The sequence below is a fragment of the Gorilla gorilla genome, chromosome 1 (assembly GCF_029281585.2).
Source record: "Gorilla gorilla gorilla isolate KB3781 chromosome 1, NHGRI_mGorGor1-v2.1_pri, whole genome shotgun sequence".
Lineage (NCBI taxonomy): Eukaryota > Metazoa > Chordata > Mammalia > Primates > Hominidae > Gorilla > Gorilla gorilla.
Window position 1 is genome coordinate 207,620,071 of NC_073224.2, and position 25,247 is coordinate 207,645,317.

The 25,247-nt window shown below is 49.1% G+C and overlaps 2 protein-coding genes across 3 annotated transcripts in view; one reads left to right on the forward strand and one right to left on the reverse strand.

The window, feature by feature from the left end:
• Positions 1 to 607: 607 nt before the first annotated feature.
• Positions 608 to 3,212, forward strand: MARCKSL1 (MARCKS like 1). The gene is made up of 2 exons (XM_004025377.4): positions 608 to 1,105; positions 1,952 to 3,212. Exons 1-2 carry the CDS (start codon positions 1,019 to 1,021, stop codon positions 2,450 to 2,452), a joined length of 588 nt encoding a protein of 195 aa, XP_004025426.1. The 5' UTR covers positions 608 to 1,018; the 3' UTR covers positions 2,453 to 3,212.
• Positions 3,213 to 3,424: 212 nt separating this feature from the next.
• HDAC1 (histone deacetylase 1) overlaps positions 3,425 to 25,247 on the reverse strand; it is a 41,715-nt gene continuing 19,892 nt past the window's right edge. For both annotated transcript variants that reach the window (XM_004025370.4, XM_063700707.1), the window contains exons 3-14: positions 20,281 to 20,398; positions 12,512 to 12,586; positions 9,976 to 10,114; positions 9,376 to 9,517; positions 7,890 to 7,982; positions 6,362 to 6,470; positions 6,140 to 6,280; positions 5,468 to 5,576; positions 5,244 to 5,374; positions 4,808 to 4,960; positions 4,300 to 4,348; positions 3,425 to 4,032 (exon numbers count right to left, since the gene is read on the reverse strand). In XM_004025370.4, coding sequence (XP_004025419.3) covers positions 4,005 to 4,032; positions 4,300 to 4,348; positions 4,808 to 4,960; positions 5,244 to 5,374; positions 5,468 to 5,576; positions 6,140 to 6,280; positions 6,362 to 6,470; positions 7,890 to 7,982; positions 9,376 to 9,517; positions 9,976 to 10,114; positions 12,512 to 12,586; positions 20,281 to 20,398 — 1,287 coding nt within the window. In that variant the 3' untranslated portion in view covers positions 3,425 to 4,004. The remainder of the gene's footprint in view (positions 4,033 to 4,299; positions 4,349 to 4,807; positions 4,961 to 5,243; positions 5,375 to 5,467; positions 5,577 to 6,139; positions 6,281 to 6,361; positions 6,471 to 7,889; positions 7,983 to 9,375; positions 9,518 to 9,975; positions 10,115 to 12,511; positions 12,587 to 20,280; positions 20,399 to 25,247) is intronic.

The following is a 25,247-nucleotide window of genomic DNA, read 5'->3' on the forward strand; positions in this document are numbered from 1 at the left end:
GAGGAAGGACCAGAGCCAAGTCAGACAGGTTGTCAATGCCTCTGAGCCTTGGCCTTTCAATGGGGATGGAGATGCCCTTCAAGGTCACAAAGTCCCCCACGTGGGACTTTGCAGTGGGTCCAGGCTGAGGGCAGGAGGGCTTCAAGGTGAATCCGTCTGTCCCCACTCAGAATGACTGGCCACCAAGGGACTGAAAGGAGGAATGAGGGAAAGGCCTCACTAGTCCGACCAGAGTGACCCCGAGGCAAGTCAGAGCCCTCCGCTCCCCGGCTGGCCATGGCAGGCAGGCAGGGACGTGGGTGGGACCTCTGACCGCTCTCCAGGCCGGAGCGGGTGCCGAGCCCAGCGCAGGGGCCCTGCAGCTTCTATGACCACATTTCTAGAGTATAATTCAGGACCAGCCATCTGACGAGTCTGGTCGTGTGAGCCCTTCGAAGGGTTCAAGCGGGAGACTGCCAGCGGCTGCAGGACCAAGGCGTTGGGGGCGCTCCAGGCTGCGGGGGCGCCCACCGGAGAGGTGGAGCGGAGAGGATGGAATGACTGCCCGTCTCCTTCCTCCAGGCCCCCCGCCCCGCCCCGCCCCGCCCCGCCCCGCCCAGCTCGCGGGAGGACTGGCCTCGCTCCTGCCCACACCGGACTCTACCTGCCCCTGGGATTCGGGTGGGGTGGGGGGTACCCGACCGCCAGCGTCGCCTGCTGCGCAAGTGGGGCCTGCGAGCCAACCCCGCCTCCGCCCCTCGATTGGGCGCGCATTTAAATGTCCGGCCCCGCCCCGCGCTCCGGGCGCTTATATATAGGCAGCTCGGCGGGCGGCGGACGGCATTCTGGCGCGGAGCGGAGCGGCGGCGGGCGCAGCTAGCGGGTCGGCCGCGGAGCGGAGGTGCAGCTCGGCTTCCCCCGGCACCCCTCCCCCTCGGGCGCCAGCCCCACCCCTCCGCCGGCCGGGCCGACCCCGCCGTACTATCCCCTGCGGCGCGAGCCCGGGGCGGCTCCAAGCGCCCCCCAGCAGACCCCCATCATGGGCAGCCAGAGCTCCAAGGCTCCCCGGGGCGACGTGACCGCCGAGGAGGCAGCAGGCGCTTCCCCCGCGAAGGCCAACGGCCAGGTGGGTACGCTTGGCCCTGCCGGCCCCAGCCCCTCCTCTCGCACCTCGCCCCTTCTAGGGCCCGGGGCCGGGGCCGCGCGCTTTGTCCGGCCCGGGACACGCGGCGCCCCCTCCCCCGCCCGGTCCCTTTGTTCTCGGCGCCGCAGCCCCCGCGGGCGAAGCGAGGGGAGGGGCAGGGAGGGGGCGCCGGCCGGGCCCTGCCGCCTTCTTTGTTCGCGGCCCCGGCCCCCGGCGCTGCCCCCCGGCCGCCCCGAGTGCCGCGCGGGGAACAAAGGCGCTGCTGGGCCACGCCAAGGGGGCGCCCAGGGGCCGCGGAGCTGGGGCCCGGCGGGGAGCGCACTCCACCCGCCGACCCGACCTCGGTGGCCCACGGTCTTTTTTTTTTTTTTAAGGGGGAGCCGAGATGCGGGAGAGCCTGGGGTGGGTGGGGGCCACTTACACAAAGCGGGAGGCTGGGAAAATAGGCCGTCCAGGTGCAGAGAGACAGCGCCCCGGGGCGGCTTCCCGCCCAATGTCGCCTAGAGCGGCTCGCCCGCCTGCCCGGGATCCGCACAGCAGATCCGGAGCGGTTCCGCGCGGAATAGAGAGCGCGCCCCGGGGGACGGGGGTGGGGGCCACGGGACCCCAGCGCCTCCTGCCGGTCGCGCCCTCTGCGCGCTCGCTCCCCGCGCGCCCGTGAGGGGCGAGAGGGAGGTGTTTGACGGGATCCTGGGTGTGGGTGAGGCTGAAGCCAGACTTTCGGGTTGCAGTAGAATCGAATCGAGGACCCCTTCCTCTAGAAGGGATCAGAAGCGGGCTGGGGGAGGGGAAGCCCCTGCCCTCATTGCTATCCCTTCTGCCCTGCAGGAGAATGGCCACGTGAAAAGCAATGGAGACTTATCCCCCAAGGGTGAAGGGGAGTCGCCCCCTGTGAACGGAACAGATGAGGCAGCCGGGGCGACTGGCGATGCCATCGAGCCAGCACCCCCTAGCCAGGGTGCTGAGGCCAAGGGGGAGGTCCCCCCCAAGGAGACCCCCAAGAAGAAGAAGAAATTCTCTTTCAAGAAGCCTTTCAAATTGAGCGGCCTGTCCTTCAAGAGAAATCGGAAGGAGGGTGGGGGTGATTCTTCTGCCTCCTCACCCACAGAGGAAGAGCAGGAGCAGGGGGAGATCGGTGCCTGCAGCGACGAGGGCACTGCTCAGGAAGGGAAGGCCGCAGCCACCCCTGAGAGCCAGGAACCCCAGGCCAAGGGGGCAGAGGCTAGTGCAGCCTCAGAAGAAGAGGCAGGGCCCCAGGCTACAGAGCCATCCACTCCCTCGGGGCCGGAGAGTGGCCCTACACCAGCCAGCGCTGAGCAGAATGAGTAGCTAGGTAGGGGCAGGTGGGTGATCTCTAAGCTGCAAAAACTGTGCTGTCCTTGTGAGGTCACTGCCTGGACCTGGTGCCCTGGCTGCCTTCCTGTGCCCAGAAAGGAAGGGGCTATTGCCTCCTCCCAGCCACGTTCCCTTTCCTCCTCTCCCTCCTGTGGATTCTCCCATCAGCCATCTGGTTCTCCTCTTAAGGCCAGTTGAAGATGGTCCCTTACAGCTTCCCAAGTTAGGTTAGTGATGTGAAATGCTCCTGTCCCTGGCCCTACCTCCTTCCCTGTCCCCACCCCTGCATAAGGCAGTTGTTGGTTTTCTTCCCCAATTCTTTTCCAAGTAGGTTTTGTTTACCCTACTCCCCAAATCCCTGAGCCAGAAGTGGGGTGCTTATACTCCCAAACCTTGAGTGTCCAGTCTTCCCCTGTTGTTTTTAGTCTCTTGTGCTGTGCCTAGTGGCACCTGGGCTGGGGAGGACACTGCCCCGTCTAGGTTTTTATAAATGTCTTACTCAAGTTCAAACCTCCAGCTTGTGAATCAACTGTGTCTCTTTTTTGACTTGGTAAGCAAGTATTAGGCTTTGGGGTGGGGGGAGGTCTGTAATGTGAAACAACTTCTTGTCTTTTTTTCTCCCACTGTTGTAAATAACTTTTAATGGCCAAACCCCAGATTTGTACTTTTTTTTTTTTTTTTCTAACTGCTAAAACCATTCTCTTCACCTGGTTTTACTGTAACATTTGGAAAAGGAATAAATGTCGTCCCTTTAGTGGTGCTTTAATGAGTGGTCTTCTGGGGGTAGGGTGAGAAGATTGGTGGAAAGTAGTTCACCTCAAACCTCAAGGGAGGAGTTAAGGCAGGCAGGTAAGTTTATGGGGTTTTCTTGTTCAGGGGGTTGCCCCAATACTCATGGACACCAGAAGGGCAGGGAAGTAGAGTTGAAACCAACCCAGGGACACATAGGAAACAAGCTCAGGAGGATATAGAAATGTACCATTTTATTACAAAGAGGCTCACAAAAATGAAAATAGTATCTCAAAAAGGAAACTAGACTAGCAACCTCCACCTGCAGAATTAGGAGAAGACAGAGGGCAGGCAGTGTTTCTTGGCTCACTTGAGGCCAGTGGGAAGGTACGAAAACAGAACCAATCTAAAAATGGCTGATGTTACTTTAGGAGCCTGAAAAGAACAGGAGATCCTTGAAGACCCAACCACCCCTTCTAGAATGTTCAATAAGGGCACCTTTCCAAAGCTACTAAGCAGGCACTTGGCATTTCAGGATTTTGTCTTATGGTTGCATAAAAGTATCCCTTTCACCCAGACCTGGCACCCTTTATGGTTCAAAGTTAAGAACTGGGGAAGAATGGGTGGCAAGGTGGCTCCTGGAAGAGCTCACCCAGCACAGCTGCCCTGGGCTCGGGGCCTTGGTTTCTGTCCCTGGGGATATTTATATTTAATAAATTTTTATATAAATACACAGAGAAATAGAAAATATAAAATCTGAGGGGTTGGGGAAGAAACGTGAGGGACTCGGCAGGAAGCCAGAGCTGGAGAGGTCTGTTCAGGCCAACTTGACCTCCTCCTTGACCCTGTGGAGAGAGTAGAGACTAGCATGAGATGACCCAGCCCAGAGCCTCGGGGCAAAAGTGCAGACAGTGACTTCCACAGGATCCTAGGTGACTACTGGGGGCTGGGGCTCCTAGCTCTGCCTAGAACTGCAGAGCTGGACAGACTGGTCCCTGAAAGAGGCCTTTGTAAGCTGGACCAGCTGTCCCTGTGCCTTTCCTCAGAGTGGTGGGACAAAGGGGCTGGTGCTCCAATGCCAGGGAGATGGCCACAGGCAGCTCCTTCCTCACCCTTTGGCTTCTGGCTTCTCCTCCTTGGTTTTCTCCTCTTCAGTGACTTCTAGAACACAAGAGTACAGGGATGGCCAAGGGCAGCACTTCTGGGAAGACCCATGAGGTCTTCATTTACCCTGAGACCCCTTCCCCAACACTACAGCTCACTGGACATACAAGAGAGAAAAGCCCATCCCTGGTACTCCCAGTGAGCCCTGTTGAGAACAGGTTGGACCGGTTTCCCAGCCTGCTACAGCCAGAACCTGGTGGGCGGAGGCAGCCCCCTGGGAAACTGGGGTGCAGTGCTAGGAAAAGGGCTTGGGTGGTATGTGAGAGCCGTGCTCGGGCAGTAGAGGTTCATTGTTTTGTGGGCTCTGTCACTTCTGGGAGCCACTGAAAGGCTCAAGGAACTGAGGAAGAGCCCCACAGGAGCTGACAGGGCCTGAGTCACTCCCTCCTCCCACTGCCCTACATAGATTCATCCTCTCAGGCTGGAGACCCAAGTCCCGGCTGAACCCAAACCCACCTTTCTTCTCCTCTGGGTCTTTCTCTTTTTCATCCTCTGTTTTGACCCTCTTGGCTTTTTTGAAGTTGGAAGAGTTCTTGCGGCCCCCCTCTCCCTCCTCTTCAGAATCGGAGAACTCTTCCTCACAGGCAATTCGTTTGTCAGAGGAGCAGACTGGGAGGGAGTGGGAAGCATGGGTGAGAGGGCAGGCGGGTGCTGATTTAGCTCAGCGTCTATGCCCAGTGCTTCCCTGCGTGTCCTCCAAGAGACACCAAGGGAAAGGGAACCAGAAGAGGGAGGAACTCGGGCTCCCTAACCTGTTCCTACAGGCACTGGAACTCGAAAACAGATTTCTCTACAGGTGGGGAGCTTGGAGGGAGTGTGCAGCCAGGAATGGTGGTGGAAGTGGGAGCTGCCTATTGAATGGAAGGCATAGGGCTCTAGGTCCGAGTCTCACTCGAGATGCGCTTCTCAGGGTCTTCTTCGTCCTCATCGCCACTCTCCTCAGGGATGGCGTCCTCAGGAATCGCCTGCATTTGGACCCCAGGTGCGTGCGGCAGCATTCTAAGGTTCTCAAACAGTCGCTGTCTGTGGCCAATGGGAGAGAGTAGCAGGGCTCTGGTCAGGGACAAACCAAAGTCAGGAATGTTCAACCAAGGGGTGGCCGGAGGATATACTCACTTGATCTTCTCCAGGTACTCATTGGTGTTCTGGTTAGTCATATTGGAAGGACTGATGTGGAGCTTGAAATCTGGTCCAAAGTATTCAAAGTAGTCGTTGTATGGAAGCTCTGATTGGGGCAGGAGAGAAGACCGTCAAGAGACCTGGCCACCGCACCCTAACCATTTGCACGTAAGCACCCTAAAGCATTTGTAGGTTTCTTTGGGCCCATTTATCCAAACAGAGGAGAATGCCTCCAAGACACTGTGAGACACGGTACCTATGGGATTTCCATCTTTTTAACATCACTCTCCTATGTCTGTACCAGTGGTGTATATGTCGCTAGGAGAAGGCCCATGTCCCTGGTTTAGGACACTTGAGGCCATGCTCATTATGAGCGCTCCCTTCACTCGCTACTCCAGTTACTCTACAGAGTAGAAATTCCAAAGCTGTAAATTACCAATGAGAACTTTGTCCAGACCAAAAGCAGGAGGGAGAGGGGAGAGAGCTAAAAAAGACTAGGGAAAAAGTGATGGTATGGTCTGCTGATCACAAGAGGACAGGCAGGAGACTCAGTGACTAGTATCAGAAGAGGAGCAGTCATGTGACCAATGGGGAAGGGGTTATAAACTTAAGGACAGATGAGCTCCAGCTCCCACCCAGCCCAGCCGAACCTGGCCCTGCAGCTATTACCATTAGGGATCTCTGTATCCAGGGCCACAGCTGTCTCGTATGTCCAGCACCGGGCAACATTACGAATGGTGTAACCACCGCCTCCCAGCATCAGCATAGGCAGGTTAAAGCTCTTGACAAATTCCACACACTTGGCGTGCCCTTTGGTGGGAGAAGGGGAGCTGAGTTACAGGAGCACCAAGCAGGACCCCGCCCACCCATCCTTGTGCTACCTGGTCTCACCTTTGATAGTTAGATTGAAGCAACCTAACCGATCCCCAGATAGGGAGTCTGAGCCACACTGTAAGACCACCGCACTAGGCTGGAACATCTCCATTACTTTGGACATGACCTAAAATGATACATCCTGGTCACCACCAACCTCAAGAAAGCAATACGAGGTTTGGGGTGGTAAGGCTGGGTGCAACACTTTCCCACCCACTCCTACCTTTCCACTCTCCCTCATGCTATGTGGGAGAGAAAAGGGAGTGCTAGGCTGGAGCTCTTGCTTGCCCACTTGGGATTTCAATTTTCCAATTTAAAAAGTTCTCTAAGACCCTTCTAACACTCTAGTAACACTGAACCTAGAATGGCCTCCCTGTCAACTCCCTAAGTCTCTTCTGTTGCCCAAGCTCTAGTGCCACTTCCTCCAGGAAGCCTTCCTGACCTTTAGCTGCATCTACTCTACTCATTCGGTCTTACAGACTTGAAGCCTTACATTATTAGCAAGCACTTTTAGTTTATCTTATTCTCACAAGCAGAGTCTAATAATTACTGAGACCGAGACCGCAACTCCCACTTCTGTAGCCCTTATTAAATACTAGGCACATAGTGAGCAGTCAGTGTTTGCTGAATGACTACCTGACCTTATTAGGTTAAGCAGTTTCTTACTGTTTATAAGTGAAGATTTAACTCCTTGGCATGGCATTCAAGGCTCCCTTTGAAATACTGAGCCCAGCATACACTTCCCACCGCCTCCTTCAGCACTCCTCCCATACACCACACTGGCCTACATGCTGCCACACTGGCACCTCTGCACTTCTGCTAGTGCCGTTCCTTCTACTAAATGCCACCCTTACTGCTGTCACCTCCTTCTTTACATGGGCACCTCCTCGTTTTCCAAAGTCCAGCTTAAACATCAGCACCTCTGTGACATCATCCCTGGCTACCCTCCTGCCAGCCCAGGCAGTAGTTTATCTCTCATTCCTCTGATCATCCCTCAAAAACACAGGCACTAGGCCAGCCTACCCATGGAACATGCCACACAGCCTTTCCAGAATCTCTGGATGGGCTGACTGGTGAAGGGCTTTCCCAGACAAAGCCAGTCTGCAAAGACTGGAGTAAGTCCCTACTTCTTCTAATGTGCAGACATCAATGTAAGGCAATGAGGAACACAAAAAAACCAAGGAGACATACCACTACCAAAAGAACACAATAATCTCCCAGCAGCCCAAAGAAATGGAGATACAAAAACAGTACTAATCATAGACTACTGGGTATGTGCCTGCCTTCCCCACCATAGTCCGTGAGGGCAAAGATCACGTCTTAGATATTTTTGTATCCAGCAGAAGACCTGACCCATAGAAGGAACCAATAAATATGGGTGTTTGTTCCCCTAACTGACCACACAGCAATCCAGGGTTCAAACACTTCTATCTCCCCACCAGCTTTAGTAAGGAGAGATTCCTGAGGTATGGTGGGGGTGCTTTGCTCCCCTCCACCACCGACCAATCCCCTGTTTGTAGCCCAAGGGGTGGATAAAGCCACTTACCGGCTTGAAAATGGCCTCATAGGACTCGTCATCAATCCCGTCTCGGAGCGGGTAGTTAACAGCATAATACTTGCCTTTGCCAGCCCCGATATCCTAATTAAAAAGGCCATTAAAGTAAAACTGAAGGATGAAGCTTGAAGGAAGGTCAAGGATAGGGGCTGGAGGGATAAAGGAAGAGGTTCAAGAGAGACAAGCTAGGCCCGTGATGTGGGCCAGGACAGAACAGAGGTACCTTGTTAGTACCATTCTCTTCACTGGCAAATCTAGCTTCACTGGCAAATCATCTCTGGACATAGCATTAGCCAACCCCCAGGCTGAGAGCTGTTGATGGGACCAGAGATTGAATAGCCTACCCTATAGCACAAGATTTCTACCTTGGGATTGGGTTAGAGCTGGCTGGCAGGTGGGTCACAGAAGTGACAGCCACCCTAGACAACCCTTTCCACTCCAGAGAGCTCTAATGCTCACTCCTCTTCCCCCATGTTCCCTCTCTAGGGTGTTGTGGAGGGAAGGAGAGAGGTAAGAAAGTCCTTCCCAGTAACCTCAAAATAGTGAGTGCGCCTATTTAAGTCCAGCACTTTGGGAGGCTGAGGCGGGTGAATAACTTGAGGTCAGGAGTTCGAGACCAGCCTGGCCAACATGGCAAAACCCCATCTCTTTTAAAAATACAAAAATTAGCCGGGCATAGTTGCACGCACTTATAATCCCAGCTAAATCCCAGCTATTCGGAGGCTGAGGCACAAGATCGCCTGGAGGCAGGAGGCGGAGGCTGCAGTGAACCGAGATCACGCCACTGCACTCCAGGCTGGGTGACAGAAAGAGACTGTCTCATAAAAAAAAAAAAAAAGTGAATGCTCATTTATTCTAACGCTTGCCATGGCAAACAACTGAATTAGTGCCACTTTTTTACCCAAGGGCTACCGGGCATGGCAAAGCAGCTGATTTCACCACATTCATGCTAATAGAAGCAGATGGAACAGTTCAACGAAGTAGCTTCCAAGGATTCTTATCCTAAGGTTCATGGATGGGCTTCAGTAAGGGGACTTGTCTATTAACTATTCTATATCAGATGTAAAATCTCATGTACTTTTCTGGAGAGACAGTCCATAGTTTTCAGTCAAAAGGCTAAAGGGGAAAGTGACCCAAAAACATGAAGAACACTTGAGATGTCCTTCAGAGTCCCAATTCCTACCCCCAAACTCAAGGCTTATGAGACATAAGAATAGTGTGATGCAACCCAGCTGTGGCCAGGAGGAAAGTACAGTGAGTCAGGAGACCCCTCTTCTTTCTCTGGCCCTTTATGTCCCATCATTCCCTTCCTCCAGAATAAGGAAGGGAAAGAGATCAGGGCAAGTGCTTCAGATTGGGATGTGGTATTCTGATTGGCAGAAGAGGCAGGAAGCAATTTTTAGTGGCATGAGATAGGAGAGAGAAGTAGAGCTGCCAGCTGAGGGTAAGCTGGTTGGCTCCTAAAGGGCGTTCTCACCCGTAGGTCCCCAGTTCCTGGGAAGTACTCTCCATACTTATGAAAGGACACAGTCATGACCCGGTCCGTGGTATAGAAGGCCTCTTCCACGCCGTCGCCATGGTGAATATCAATGTCAATATACAGCACCCTCTGGTGATACCTAGGATCAGAAGGGGGTCAGGGGTCTGGGGGCTCTTTGGGGATGGGACGCGCCAAGGGCGCCAGCTCCCAGCTTACCGGGCTGGCTGCCTCCCTCAGGTATCTCTAAGCACCAGAGACGTGGAAACTGGCTGAAGGAAGGTGGAAGAGCGGCCAGGTGTCTCCAGAGGCCTGACCAAGCCGACCAAGTCCGATCTTCCTACTCTACAGCCAGGGTCAACTCCAGCCACACAGGGACACTCTGGAGGCAGGATCTGAGCAGCATCTGCCCCTGATCATGCCGTGGCTCAGATCAAACCAAGACCCCGTCAAGGAGATGATGGCCAGAGACACTCACCGAGCACATCCTAGCCAGCACATCGGTAGGAAAAGCAAACTAGGGAGGCAAGCCCAGGGGGAGAGGGAAATGGGAACCTGGCCTAAGGTGCTCTTCCAAGAGACAAGGCCAGGCAGGCATACTTTAGCAGTTCCAGGATGGCCAAGACGATATCATTGACGTAACAGAAGCCAGATGCCTCGGACTTCTTTGCATGGTGCAGGCCCCCAGCCCAATTCACAGCGATGTCCGTCTGCTGCTTATTAAGTTTCACAGCACTTGCTGGGCATGAGAAGAGAGAACATAAGCCTGTTACTAAGCCACTCTCCCCTTCCTCCAAGAAGCCCAGGGAACCTAGTGAGAGGTTAAGACCTGCCTATTCAACAGCTGTATTGTACAATTCATAGACCAGTCCCCTCCCTCCCACCCTACTCCAGCAGGGAATACATGATACTGTCTACTCTTAAAAAACGATTTTCCAAACTGAGGGTAGTAACCCATTAGCAGGCCTTAAAATTGATTTAGTGCATCATGATTAGTGTGTTTGTGTATATATATATATATATTTTTTTAATGAAATAGCATAGAAAAAAATATCAGAGTAACAGTAAGGGTAACTGCTCTTTTGCAAAACTCTGGCTTCAGAGTGAGTGAGTGTGTGCATGCATGCATATGTTATATGTATCCTGGATTGCATGTGTAAATTTATTTCTTACTATGGCTCATGGTCAAGGAACTTTGAAAAAATACCAAAGATAGGCCACGCGCGGTGGCTCACGCCTGTAATCCCAGAACTTTGGGAGGCCAAGGCAGGCAGATCACCTGAGGTCAAGAGTTCGATACCAGCCTGGCCAACATGGTTAAACCTCATCTCTACTAAAAATACGAAAAAATTTAGCTGGGCGTGGTGACATACACTTGTAGTCCCAGCTACCTGGGGAGGCTGAGGCAGGAGAATCGCTTGAACCCAGGAGGCGGAGGTTGCAGTGAGCCAAGATCACGCCACTGCACTCCAGCCTGGGTGATGGAGGGAGACTCTATTTAAAAAAAAAAGAAAAAGAAAAATTACCAAAGATAGTGCTGATACACTAGGTCAAAAAGCACTAGCACGAATAGGTCCCAGAAGAAGTAAAAGATAAATACACACCCATGTGTGCAAGTGCATTTGTGGCAGTGTTAATTTGTTGTTGTTGTTTTTTGAGATGGAGTCTCACTCTGTCACCCAGGCTGAAGTGCAGTGGCGCGATCTCGGCTCACTGCAACCTCCGCCTCCCAGGTTCAAGCAATTCTCCTGCCTCAGCCTCCCAAGTAGCTGGGATTACAGGCACACATCACCACGCCCGGCTAATTTTTGTATTTTTTAGTATAGATGGGGTTTCACCATGTTGGTCAGGCTGGTCTCAAACTCCTGACCTCAGGTGATCCACCCTCTTCAGCCTCCCAGAGTGCTGAGGTTACAGGCGTGCGCCACTGTGTCCGGCTGCAGTGTTGATTTTAACAGCAATAAAAGCATAGATTGATCCAAATTATCAAGAAGAGGGACAGATTATATCAACTCAAGTAAATCCACAACATGGAATAACCATAGAGCCACAAGAAAGCAAGCTGTAGAAAACTACAGACAATTTCGTTAAGTAGGAAATGCAGGCATAAAACCATATATATGTGATATGTATATAACCCACTTTTGTAAAATATAGATGTTGTATATGTGTGATACAGATATAAACACACACACAAAAGAATGGCCATACAAACACCAACGTGGTAACAGAGGTTATCCACCAACCCTGTGACTGTGGGTGATTGTGTTTTTTCTGTGCACTTCTTTGTTTTCTGTGATTATATTGGTGGGGCAGCGGGGATGGACACAATGATTATATTGGTGGGGGATCACAGGAAAATAAATATTTGTTAAGAAAGCGTTTAGAGTAATCCTGGAGATAACCCAAAAGTTGCAAATGGAAGTGGGAGATACATGAGGAGTATTTCTGACCTCTAAAGGTAATTACCATACTTTTTCATAGGACAGATTCACAGATGATGACACTTCCATTTCTATAGCACTTTGCAGTTCACAAATTGCTTTTACGTACAGCATCTTAACAACCCCAGGAGGTCTGTGGGGAACGCCTGTACATAAGATCTCTTAGTAGGAAAGGACAGTCAAGCACACCTGTCAGTACCATGTCAGAGATTGAACCTGGGCTGGGACTGAACCAGAAGGACATTTTAGAGGCTTTTTAAACTGTTTTTTTTTTTGGAGGCAGGGTCTTGCTTTGTTGCCCAGGCTAGAGTGTAGTGGTGTGACCACGACTCACTGCAGCCTCAACCTACTGGGTTTAAGCCTCAGCCTCCTGAGTAGCTGGTACTACAGGCACGAGTCACCATGCCCGGCTAATTGTTTTTACTTATTTTATTTTTTTATAGACAGGAGGGTCTCATTATGTTGCCTGGGCTGGTCTTGAACTCCTGACCTCAAGCAATCCTCCTCCTCAGCCTCTCAAAGTGCTGGGATTACAGGTGTGAGACACTACACCAGCCATTTTAGAGACTTAAGTAAAAACCACAGGACCATTCTACATGGTTTCAGATCAGCCAACTAGGATAGCAGCCTAAAAGGCAGACCTCACTAGAACAACCCAGTCTACCCCTGGGGAGAAGATGAATATTCCTTACCCACAGAACCACCAGTAGACAACTGACAGAACTCAAACAGGCCATCGAATACTGGACAGTCCTCACCAACGTTGACTTGAAAGAAATAAGCAAAAGGTTAGTTTCCACAATTTCCTTTAGTTTACATATTTATGAGCTGATGGAAAAAAAACACAGAATTTAAATTCAGGAGGTGTGGGTTCTAGTCCAGGCTCTACTACTTCCTGGCTGTATGACTGCATCAAGTTGTTTAACATCTTTGAGCTTTAGCCCATTATTATTTTTTTATTTTTTAGAGCCAGGGGCTTGCTCTGTTGCCCAGGCTGGAGTGCAGTGGCACAAACATGGCTCATGTGCAGCAGCTTTGACCCTCACCTCCTGGGCTCAAGCAATCCTTCCACCTCAGTCTCCCAAGTACTTTGGACTACAGGTGCATGCCACTATACCCAGCTAATTTTTTTTTTCTTTTTTTTTTTAGAGACAGAGTCTCACTATGTTCCCTAGGCCTCATGCAGTCTTCTTGCCTTGGCCTCCCAATAGGCACGTGCCATCACACCTGGTCTTAGCCCATTATCTATAACAAGCAAAACTGATATCCCACCTCACCCACTGGTCAGAAAATTAACAAAAATCTAATACGGAGAAGCAGTTAGCAACTTGGAAAATGTTGGTTCGTTTCTTGAGGGAGAAAAACTTATCCTCTGGCCCTCACGCCAGCTGACAAACAAGGGGCAAGAACAGACACCCAGAGAACTATCGTTCACTGCGCACTTACAACACGCCAGACACTGCGCTACATGCGTTAAATACCCGAGATCATTCATCTTCACACAAGCTTCTGAGGTAAGATTTGGTCCCATCTTATAAGTCGGGAAACAGGGCCTGGCACAGTGGCTCACACCTGTAATCCCAGCACTTCGGGAGGCTAAGGCAGGAGGATCACTTGAGGCCAGGAGTTCAAGACCAGCCTGGGCAACATGGAGAAACCCCATCTCTACCAAAAACATAAAAATTAGCCAGGTGTGGTGGCAGCTGCCTGTAATCCCGGCTACTTGGGAGGCTGAGGCACAAGAACCACTTGAACCCGGGAGGCAGAGGTTGCAGTGAGCTGAGATCGCGCAACTGCACTCCAGCCTGGGCGAGACAAGAGTGAGACCCTGTCTCAAAATAAATAAATAAATAAATAAGTAGGGAAACAGGTTCAGAGAGGTGAGCTGTTAGTAAATGGCAGAAGCAGTATGCAAGCCTCAAGCTTTGGTTAGTCTGTTTTTTTTTTTGAGACGGAGTTTTGCTCTTGTTGCCCAGGCTGGAGTATAGTGAAGTGATCTTGGCTCACTGTAATCTCCGCCCTCCAGTTTCAAGCCATTCTCCTGCCTCAGCCTCCCGAGTAGCTGGGATTACAGGTACCCGCCACCACACCTGGCTGATTTCCGCATTCTTAGTAGAGACGGGGTTTCACCATGTTGGCCAGGCTGGTCTCGAACTCCTGACCCTGTGATCTGCCCATCTCGGCCTCCCAAAGTGCTAGGATTACAGGCATAAGCCACCGTGCCCAGCCAGTCTGTGTGTCTTAAAAGCCTGTGAAAATATATCCTGGCCCTTTTCCAAGTCCTTTCACATATACAACCTCATTTGATCCTCACAGCAACTCTATGAGCTGGACAAGACAGATATCAACCCCACTGTGCGGAGGAACAAACAGATACCGAGAAGTTAAGTGATTTGCCCAAGGTTATAAAACCAGGCAGTAGCAGAACCAGAATCAGGGTCCCGATGTCTTGACTCCCGTAGTCCAGTGTCTTACTGCTACATTCACAGTGACAAGTGGAGTAAAGTTATTTCGGGCCTAATGGGGTAAAAGTACCAAGTAGTACATAATGTGGAAACATATGCAAACAATAAGGCAAATGAAATGAAAACAGGAAGGAAAGCACACCTGGAGGCTGTAGACTCACAGACCTAGAGGAACCTTATAGCTCCAAATCTCCTCTTACAGAAAAGGTAACTACTGGCCGGGCGCGGTGGCTCACACCTGTAATCCCAGCACTTTGGGAAGCCAAGGCAGGTGGATCACTTGAGGTCACGAGTTTGAGACTAGCCTGGCCAACATGGAGAAACCCCGTCTCTACTAAAAATACAAAAATTAGCCAGGCATGTGCCTGTAATCCCAGCTACTCGGGAGGCAGGAGAATCACTTGAACCCAAAACGTGGAGGTTGCAGTGAGCCGAGATTGCACCCCTGCATTCCAGCCTGGGTGACAGGGCGAGACTCCATCTCAGGAAAAAAAAAAAAAAAAAAGTAACTGCTGAGACATCAATGAGCTACAGGAAGTCAGAGGCAGGTGTGGGGCTGCATACTTATTCTCTTGCTCAGCCTTCTACTGTACCCACTGTTATCAACAAGATTTCCAAAAGTAGAGGAAGGAGCAGCCCTGGGGTGAGAGCAGAAGAGCTCAGTTTGGATTGTGCTGGTAAAATCTCAAGACACAGTTGAAGCTCAAGATCTACAATAACCACAAGAGTTACCAGCTCTGGTTCTGCACTAAACTTGGAGGGTGCCAAGATCCGGTGCTCTGAGGAAGAAGCATGGCTGCATGAGGTAGTGTGCAGCGGGTGGGTCTCTTCCTCACTTCCTGGGTAAACACTGGGAGGCTGTGTAAATAAGAACTTTGGTCCCTGGGCCCCGGCTGTTTATCCATTGGCAACTGATTTCCCTCTCTGGCCACTTCCTCCTGCACAGGGTTTGGCCTGCCTGCGTTTCCAAAGCTTTGTTTATACTCTTATTTGGGATACGGAGCCTCCATGGGAAGGAATGGGTGTTTTGGACGTGAGAAAAAAAATATATTTTTCTTCAGGCACCAAACCAACATGTAGCTCAAATGACCAGCCCTTTTATTCCTAGTGAATAAGCTATATGATTAGAGATGGAAAGGGGGCAAACGGAAGAGCAGATACTCATGTGAGCTAATCTGTGAGGCTAGGGAAGACTTCTCCATGGGTTTTCTCTCTTTCTGCTATAAACGCTTTTCTCATTCTCATACTAGCTTTAGACTAAAGGGAAGCAATACTGGGTGAGAGATGGAAGCAGACGTAGGCAGAGAAGGCAGTCAAATGCTCATTGCAAAGAGATGGGAAGATTAAACACTAACCTCAGGATAGTGCTTATACCTTGGCAGTGCTGGTAATGGGGTGGGAGGCTGGGGGAGTGGGAGAGAAAGGGTATGTGATCAAGGAAAGATGCCCAAGGGGGCGTCAACTGTATTGATAATGTTTTCTTTCTCAGGCTGGGTATTGGGCACATATGGATGTTCATTATATTATTATTATTTTTTTTTTTGAGACGGAGTCTTGCTCTGTTGCCCAGCCTGGAGCACAGTGGCGCAATCTCAGCTCACTGCAAGCTCCGCCTCCTGGGTTCACACCATTCTCCTGCCTCAGCCTCCCAAGTAGCTGGGACTACAGGCACCCGCCACCACACCCGGCTAATTTTTTGTATTTTTAGTAGAGATGGGGTTTCACCGTGTTAGCCAGGATGGTCTTGATCTCCTGACCTCGTGATCTGCCCGCCTCGGCCTCCCAAAGTGCATTATATTATTTTTTGATGCTTTTTGTGTGTGTCTAAAATATGTTTTTTTCTTTATCTGTTTTTTTTTTTTTTTTTTTTTTTTTTTTGAGATGGAGTCTTGCTCTGTCGCCCAGGCTGGAGTGCAGTGGCGTGATCTTGGCTCACTGCAACCTCTGCCCTCCAGGTTCAAACAATTCTCATGCCTCAGCCTCCCGAGTAGCTGGGATTACAGGCATATGCCACCACACACGGCTAATTTTTGTACTTTTGGTGGAGACAGGGTTTCACCATGCTGGCCAGGCTGGTCTCAAACTCCTGGCCTCAAGTGATCCACCCTCCTCAGCTTCCCAAAGTGCTGGGATTACAGGCATGAGCTACCCTGCCTGGCCTGTGTGTCTAAAATATTTTATATACACTATATTTTTTAAAACTACAGAACTGGGGGACTAGAGTTCCATTCTGCATTCTACCATCACCTTGCTGTGTGACTGGGAAAGTTTACATGTCTGTAAAATGGATGAGAATGTCTCCCAATTTTTTACCAATCCCTTTTATCATGTTTTCACCAAAAGCCCCCAAATGCATTTATTTGTGTTCCCATTTTCACTTGCTAAATATTAGGTCAGAACTTCTGGTCAAGGCTCTCAAAGTGACCAGAAAGGGTTTATTACATTTCAGCCACAAGCAAGGAAACCTGATTTACTCGATCTTATCACAAGCATAACTTCCTAGATGAGGTGTGTGGGATGTTTTTGTGTGTGTGTGGTTTTTTTTTTTTTTCTTTTTGAGAAGGAGTCTCGCTCTGTCGCCCAGGCTGGAGTACAGTGGCGTGATCTCGGCTCACTGCAAGCTCCATCTGTCGGGTTCACACCATTCTGGTGCCTCAGCCTCCCGAGTAGCTGGGACCACAAGCGCCTGCCACCACACCCGGCTAATTTTTTGTAAATTTTTAGTGGAGATGGGGTTTCACCGTGTTAGCCAGGATGGTGTCTCGATGTACTGACCTCGTGATCCGTCCACCTCGGCCTCCCAAAGTGCTGGGATTACAGGCATGAGCCACCATGCCTGGCCATGTGTGTTTTTTTTTATTGAGACGAGTTCTTGCTATGTTGCCCAGGCTGGAGTGTGGTGGCTAAATGAGACCATACCTCAATGCAGCCCTGAACTGGGCTCAAGGGATCCTCCTGCCTCAGGCTCCTGAGTAGCCAGAATCACAGGCATGTGCCACCATACACAACTAATTTTTTATTTTTATTTTTTTAAGATAAAATAAGAGATGGGGTCTCACTATGCTGCCCAGGCTGGTCTTGAACTCCTGGCCTCAAGCTATCCCTCCTCCCTTGCCCTTCAAAGCACTGGCATTACAGGTGCATGCTACCATGTCCAGCGCCTAGGTTAGATATTGGTACATATTCTAAAAGGGCAAGCTAAGGAATAAGGAATTTGAGGCTGCAGTGAGCAATGATCTTGCCACTGTACTGTACCCTGGATGACAAAGCAAGACCCCATCTCTAAAAACAAGAATAAAAATAAAAATAATTCTTTTTTTAAAAAGGGCTCATTACTGTCTTGGTAGATACCCCAGGTTATAAAGCACTGTGTTAAGTGACATCTAAAGTCTCTGTCTACTCTGACCCTCCATAACCCTACGAATCAACTCAGTGAGGTACTCTGAAGTTCTTAGAGAGGCTTATTCTTCCTGCCCCCATTTCTGATGACAGAAAAATCCAAGACCTAATTATTTTAATTAGAAAATTTTTTTTTAGAGACCAGGTCTCACTATATTACCCAGACTGGCCTTGAACTCCTGGGTTCAAGAAATCTTCCTGCTTCAGCCTCCTAAGTAGCTGGGACTATAGGCGCCCAGACTGAATTTTTTTTTTTTTTTGAGACGGAGTCTCGCTCTGTCGCCCAGGCTGGAGTGCAGTGGCACGAGCTCGGCTCACTGCAACCTCTGCCTCCTGGGTTCAAGCAATTCTCCTGCCTCAGCCTCCTGAGTAGCTGGGATTACAGGCATGTACCACCAAACCAAGCTAATTTTTGTATTTTTAGTAGAGACGGGGTTTCACTATGCTGGCCAGGCTGGTCTCAAACTCCCGACCCCAGGTGATCTGCTTGCCTCGGCCTCCCAAACTGCTGGCATTACAGGCGTAAGCCACCACACCCAGCCAGACTGAATTTTTTAATGTACAACTTTAGAATGCTGGATTTGGAAAAATTGGCACACCAGAGCAGAACCTGCACACTCCTCAGGGCATAGTATTTTGTCTGCCTTGATAAGTTTGTAAATAATAAAAATAGTAAGTCATAATAGCAAAAGTGATTATGCAATAGCAAAAATAGCAAAAGCAATTCATTGAGGGTAGATATATTATATATATTTAAATATATTATCTTCACTTATTCCCCCATCCTTGACTATGAAATAGGCACTAATGTCTTTTTTTTTTTTTTGGTCTCGCTCTGTTGCCCAGGCTGGAGTGCAGTAGTACAATCATGGCTCACTGCAGCCTCGACCTTCCAGGCTCAAAAGATCCTCCCTCCTCAACCTCCTGAGTAGCTGGGACCACAGGTGTGCACCACCATGCCCAGCTAATTTTTTAATTTTTTTGTAGAGATGAGGGTCTCACTATGTTGCCCAGGCTGGTCTCAAACTCCTGGCTGGGCTCAAGCAATCCTCCCACCTTAGGCTCCCAAAGTGCTAGGATTACAGGCATGAACCGCTGTGCCTGTCCTGTCTTCCTCTTAAAGAGGGAAAACAGGTCAGGCACAGTGGCTCAGGCTATAATCCCAGCACTTGGGGAAGCCGAGGCTGGCGGATCACCTGAGGTCGGGAGTTTGAGACCAGCCTGACTAACATGGAGAAACCTAAAAATACAAAATTAGCCGGGCGTGTTGGCACATCCCTGTAATCCCAGCTACTCAGGAGGCTGAGGCAGGATAATCGCTTGAAGCCGGGAGACGGAGGTTGTGGTGAGTAGAGATCGCCCCATTGCACTCCAGCCTGGGCAACAAGAGCGAAACTCTGTCTCAAAAAAAAGTGGCAGGGGCGGGAAATAACACCAGAGGGGCTAGGAAACCAAGGATTCAAACTAAGACATGAAAGCTTATTTTCTTACTTTAATAGCAAGTTGCTCCTCTAGTGAGAGCCCACTCTGCTGAGAGTAGAGCCTGATCCTTGGCCTAAATGGGTTATGGAAACCTCTAAAGCCACCTAAGGAAAGGCATGAATTTGCCTCATCTTGGAGGGAAATAAGACCCTGCAATTCAGAGAGCAAACACCTCACTCACAGCAGCTGGCAGCTCCTGGAGTTGTCGGTAGCAAAGAAGCTTAATGCTTCAAGGAAGGTCTCTGTGGTTCTGCCATCAATACCACTGTACAGTTATTATTAGTTGTAATAATAGTTATAAATAACTTTATTCCTTGGGAGTAAGACTACCTTGTGGTCGGCAGCAACAAACAAGTGCCGCATATTTTCTGACACTTCCATATAAGCTGTCATAAGTTAATCAAAACTTCTTCTGGACAGTGCTGTTACACTATATGAAGTCTTAGGTGCTAAGAGATAATTTCTAAAATAACACAAGGGGGAAGTCAGGTATGATAGTTTTGTCCCAAATTTGAATACTTTTTTTCCCCCCCTCACAGCTAAAATAATTCCCACGATTCCTACAAACTAAGCGTGGCTTCCAAGATGGGACCTGCTCTGAAGTTCAAGTCCAAGGGATCAGGGGCAGCATCACCTCATCTCAAAGATTACACCATCTAGAATCTGTCCTGAGTGGCCTCTAAATTCTCAATTAATACCCACTAAGTCAAAACAGTTACAGTTGGACAGAAATTAGAGATCATGTGGCCCAGCCCACTTTACAAAAGAAGAATCTGAGGGGAAGTGACTTGCCCACTCAGCTGAGAGTTAGAGTTAAATTTTACTGTATCTATTGTCTCCCCGTCCCAGGTCAGTGCTTTTTCCACTACAATAATTACAGTACTCTTGGGACAGTGTTGTGAACATAACCAGAAAAAGTACTACCTCTATCGTTTACAAATCAGGAAACATGAAAAATCCGACTTGAGGGGAAAAAGCACTCTGGCACCTTTAGGAGGTAGGGGAAATCAGGTGTCCACTGAATGGGAGGTGCGAGGACGGCAGAACGGGCCTCTACAGTGGAAAGGGAGATGCAACTGGGGGCTTCAGAGTGTGAGGGAACAGAATGGACTTACATCTCTGCATCTGCTTGCTGTACTCCGACATGTTATCTGGACGGATGGAGCGCAAGAATTTAATGTAGTCATCGCTGTGGTACTTGGTCATCTCCTCAGCATTGGCTTTGTGAGGGCGCTAGAGGGCAGAAGGGAGAAAGGGCAAGTTATTTTTGACCACGGCCAGTCCACTCAATCTAGTTTGAATATTTATATTTCCTGCGCAGCATGGAGCTAGGTGCTATAAAGAATAAAAAGAAATAACTGGTTAGATTCAGGCTTCAAGAAATTTACAATCTAACTAGGCAAACAAGATTATCAAAGGAGACAGAGTATCAGAAGACCTACAGCAGCTCAAGCTCTGTTGCTTAGGCAAGTTACTGTCTCTTGAACCTCCATTTCCTCATTTACTAAACAGGGACAACATGGACCACACAGGGAAGTTGAGAGAATTGGAAGAGGTTGTTAAATCTCTTTGTAAACTGTAAGGTGCTTTACAAAATTATTACTTTTTTTTTTTGAGACGGAGTCTCGCTCTGTCTCCCAGGCTAGAGTGCAGTGGCGCGATCTCGGCTCACTGCAAGCTCTGCCTGCCGGGTTCACGCCATTCTCCTGCCTCAGCCTTCCAAGTAGCTGGGACTACAGACGCCCACCACCACGCCTGGCTAATTTTTTTTGTATTTTTAGTAGAGACAGGGTTTCACCGTGTTAGCTAGGATGGTCTTGATCTCCTGACCTCGTGATCCGCCCGCCTCGGCCTCCGAAAGTGCTGAGATTACAGGCATGAGCCACCGTGCCCGACCTTTTTTTTCGTTTTTTTTGTTTGTTTGTTTGTTTTGAAGCGGAGTCTCACTCTGTCACCCAGGCTGGAGTGCAATGGCACGATCTCGGCTCACTGCAACCTTTGCCTCCCGGGTTCAAGCGATTCTCCTGCCTCAGCCTCCCGAGTAGTTGGGATTACAGGCGCCCACCACGACGCTGGCTAATTTTTGTATTTTTAGTAGAGATGGGGTTTTACCATGTTGGTCAGGATGGTCTCGAACTCCTGACCTCAGGTGATCCGCCCTCCTCGGCCTCCCAAAGTGCTGGATTACAGGCATGAGCCACTGCGCCCGGCCTATAAAATCATTACTTATTATTATATAAAACTGGCCGAGTGCAGTGGCTCACGCCTGTAATCCCAGCACTTTGGGAGGCCGAGGCAGGTGGATCACCTGAGGTTAGAAGTTCGAGACCATCCTGACCAATATGATGAAACCTGGTCTCTACTAAAAATACAAAAATTAGCTGGACGTGGTGGCATGCACCTGTAATCACAACTACTCGGGAGGCTGAGACAGGAGAATCGCTTGAACCTGGGAGGTGGAGGTTGCAGTGAGCTGAGATTGTGCCACTGCACTCCATCCTGGGCAACAAGAGTGAAACTTCCTCTCAAAAAAATAAATTAAAAAAAATATATATGTATATATATGTATTACAAAATTATGGACAAAATGGCTCCAAGAGTTCACGAAAAAAGGGTATCTAATGAAAACTGAAACAGATGGGAAATCCTTTATAAGTCATCACATCAACAATTTTGATCACATCCTCCCCACTAACACTTCCTTGACAAGCTAATTTCCTGGTTATCCCAACATTCTGACTCCTCCTTCCCTTTTTAAAATTCTTTCCTTTTCCTCCCATCCCTTAAAGGTAGGTCTTCTTCAAACATGACCCTCTGCCTTTCTAATTACCAATACAACAAAAGTCCTCACTTAATGTCATCCACCGGTTCTTGGAAATTGTAACTGTAGACAAAACAATGTATAAAGAAACCAATTTTACCATAGGCTAATTGATATAAATAAGAACTTAAGCTCCTACAGCATACTTCTGTCACAAAAACATCACTAAAATTCTAAATAAAGACCCAAAACACTTCAAACATCAAATACTGAAATAAATGTGAAATATCCCTTTTTTTTTTTTTTTTTTTTTGAGACGGAGTCTTGCTCTGTCACCCAGGCTGGAGTGCAGTGGCGCGATCTCGGCTCACTGCAAACTCTGTCTCCCAGGTTCACACCATTCTCCTGCCTCAGCCTCCCAAGTAGCTGGGACTACAGGCGCCCGCCATCACACCTGGCTAATTTTTTGTACATTTAGTAGAGACGGGGTTTCACCATGTTAGCCAGGATGGTCTCAATCTCCTGACCTCGTGATCCACCCGCCTCGGCCTCCCAAAGTGCTGGGATTACAGGCATGAGCCACCTTGCCCGGCGAAATATCCCTATATTTAAGAAATATTTATAAAAACAAGGAAGATCATTATTTGGCTGGGTGCAGTGGCTCATGCCGAAAATCCCAGTACTTCGGGAGGCTGAGGCAGGTGAATCACTTGAACCCAGGAGTCTGAGACCAGCCTGGGCAACATGGTGAAACCCTGTCTCTACAAAAATATAAAAAATTAGCTGGCTGTGGTGGTACTTGCCTATAGTCCCAACTACTCAAGAGGCTAAGGTGGGAGGATCACCTGAGCCCAGGGAAGTCCAGGCTGCAGTGAGCTGTGATCTTGCCACTGCACTACAGTCTGGGCAACAGAGCAAGACCCCGTCTCAAAAAAAATATACATTATTATTTACCCAATTTTTGGTGAATCACTGAGTGATGGCGGTTGTTGTGATGGTGGATTAAATCAAATAATAAATGTATGCAAAGTTAAAATTGCAAGGAGAACCTTCTACCATCATGCAGTTCAAAAACGAACAATAACAAATATGGCAGGCTCGCTGAGTGTTTCTGTATCACATCTTTTGTTGTTGTGCATCTGTATGATTATTGTCTACTTTATGAATTTTTATTTGACAATAATTTGAATTCAATCATTCATTTCCAAGGGTGGCCAGAGCCTGTCCCGCAGCTCAGCACAAGGAACCAACCTTGGACAGGACGCCATTCCATCACAGGGTGCACTCACACCCATATCCACACTTGCTCAGACTAGGACCATGGAAACATGCCAACTCACCTCACATGCACATCTTTGGGATGTGGGAGAAAAATGGAGTACCCGAAGAAAACCTACACAGACATGGGGAGAATATGCAAACACCATACAGATAGTGGCCATGCCAGGAATCAGTTATTTTTCTCCTCAACATTATAACTAAATGATGCTGAGTGAAGTGATGTTATTTGAGAACCTGCCATATTTTCTGCAGTTTATAAAGCATTTTCAATACACAGCCAACATTTATTGTTTCCTCTGTGACAGTCACTCTTTCAGGCACTTTAAACGCTATCTCATATGATTCTTACAACAACCTTTTAAAGATCTAAGCCCTGGAGGATCGCTTGAGCCTAGGACTTCAAGGCTAGCCTGGACAACATAGTGAGACCCTGTCTTTTTCTCTTTTTTAAAATAATTATCGGGGCCAGGCGCAGTGGCTCACACCTGTAATCCCAGCACTTTGGGAGGCCGAGGTGGGCGGCTCACCTGAGGCCAGGAGTTCAAGACCACCCTGGCCAACATAGCGAAACCCCATCTCCAATAAAAATACAAAAATTAGCCGGGCGTCATGGCAGGTGCCTGGAATCCCAGCTACTCAGGAGGCTGAGGCAGGAGAATTGCTTGAACTCAGAGGCAGAGGCTGCAGTGAACTGAGATCATGCCACTGCGTTCCAGCCTGGGCAACAAAGCGAGACTCCATCTCAAATAAATAAATTAATTAATTAAATTAAATAAGTTATTGGGCAATCTCTCCAGGCCAGAATATGTTCAGATTCCTAAGACCCCATCTCTGAAAAACAAAACAAAACAAAAAAAACACCTTTTAAAGTTCATGGCCAGGTGCGGTGGCTCACGCCTATAATCCCAGCATTTTGGGAGGCCGAGGCGGGAGGATTGCTTGAGGCCAGGAGTTTCAAACCAGTCTGGCCAACATGGCGAAATCCCATCTCTGCAAAAAATACAAAAATTAGCTGGGCGTGGTGGCAGGCTCCTGTAATCCCAGCTACTCAGGAGGCTGCAGCATGAGAATCACTTGAACTTAGGAGGCAGAGGTTGCAGTGAGCCCAGATCGTGCCACTGCACTCCAGCCTGGGCAACAGAGCGAGACTCTGTCTCAAAAAACAAGCAAACAAACAAAAAAAAGTTCATAGCCAGGCACAGTGGCTCATGCCTGTAATCCCAGCACTTTGAGAGGCTGAGCGGGGCAGATCACTTGAGGTCAGGAGTTCGAGACCAGTCTGGCTAACATGGTAAAACCCCATCTCTACTAAAAATATAAAAAAATAGCTGAGTGTGGTGGCGGGCACCTGTAAACCCAGCTACTCGGGAGGCTGAGGCAGAGAATTGCTTGAATCCAGGAGGCAGAGGTTGCAGTAAGCTTAGATCATGCCACTGCACTCCAGCCTGGGCAACAGAGTGAAACTCCATCACAAAGAAAAAATTTAAAAAAAATTTCATACTATTATTATCCTTATTTCACAGGGAGGAAACTATAGAAGAGAGAGGTTAAGTAATTTGCCTGGGGTTACACAGCTGGTAAACTGGAAGGAATCCAGAGATCTGGCTCTGGGTATTTTGACTCTCATTTAATCCTCACTTAATTTAATGAGGCATAATAAGACTGAACGACAGATACTGTTTTATCAAAAACAGCCATAGTGAAGCCAGATGCAGTGGCATGCACCGTAGTCCCAGCTGCTCAGGAATCTAAGATGTAAGGATCACTTGAGCCCAGGAGTTCAAGGCCAGCCTGGGCAAACATAGTGAGACCCTGTCTCTAAAAAGGCAAACCAAAACACCCACAGTGAAAGAAAAAAGACTTAGCTCCAAATACCAAGTTGTTTTTTTTACTATACTAAGCCCTTTACTCTCTTCCTAATGTCATCAAAACTTTGGTCTGGCTATCCCTTCTACACAGATGACTGCACAAACTCCATTTTGATCTTAGTTCTGAGCTCCAGATTCACAGTTCAAATAGCTTCTCAGTCTGCTCCACCCA

What these genes read in the sequence shown, in the direction of transcription:
- MARCKSL1 (XM_004025377.4), top strand. Translation starts at nt 1,019, where the DNA reads ATGGGCAGCCAGAGCTCCAAGGCTCCCCGGGGCGACGTGACCGCCGAG. An exon ending in CCGCGAAGGCCAACGGCCAG is followed by an intron (nt 1,106 to 1,951) that starts GTGGGTACGCTT and finishes TCTGCCCTGCAG; the next exon opens with GAGAATGGCCACGTGAAAAG.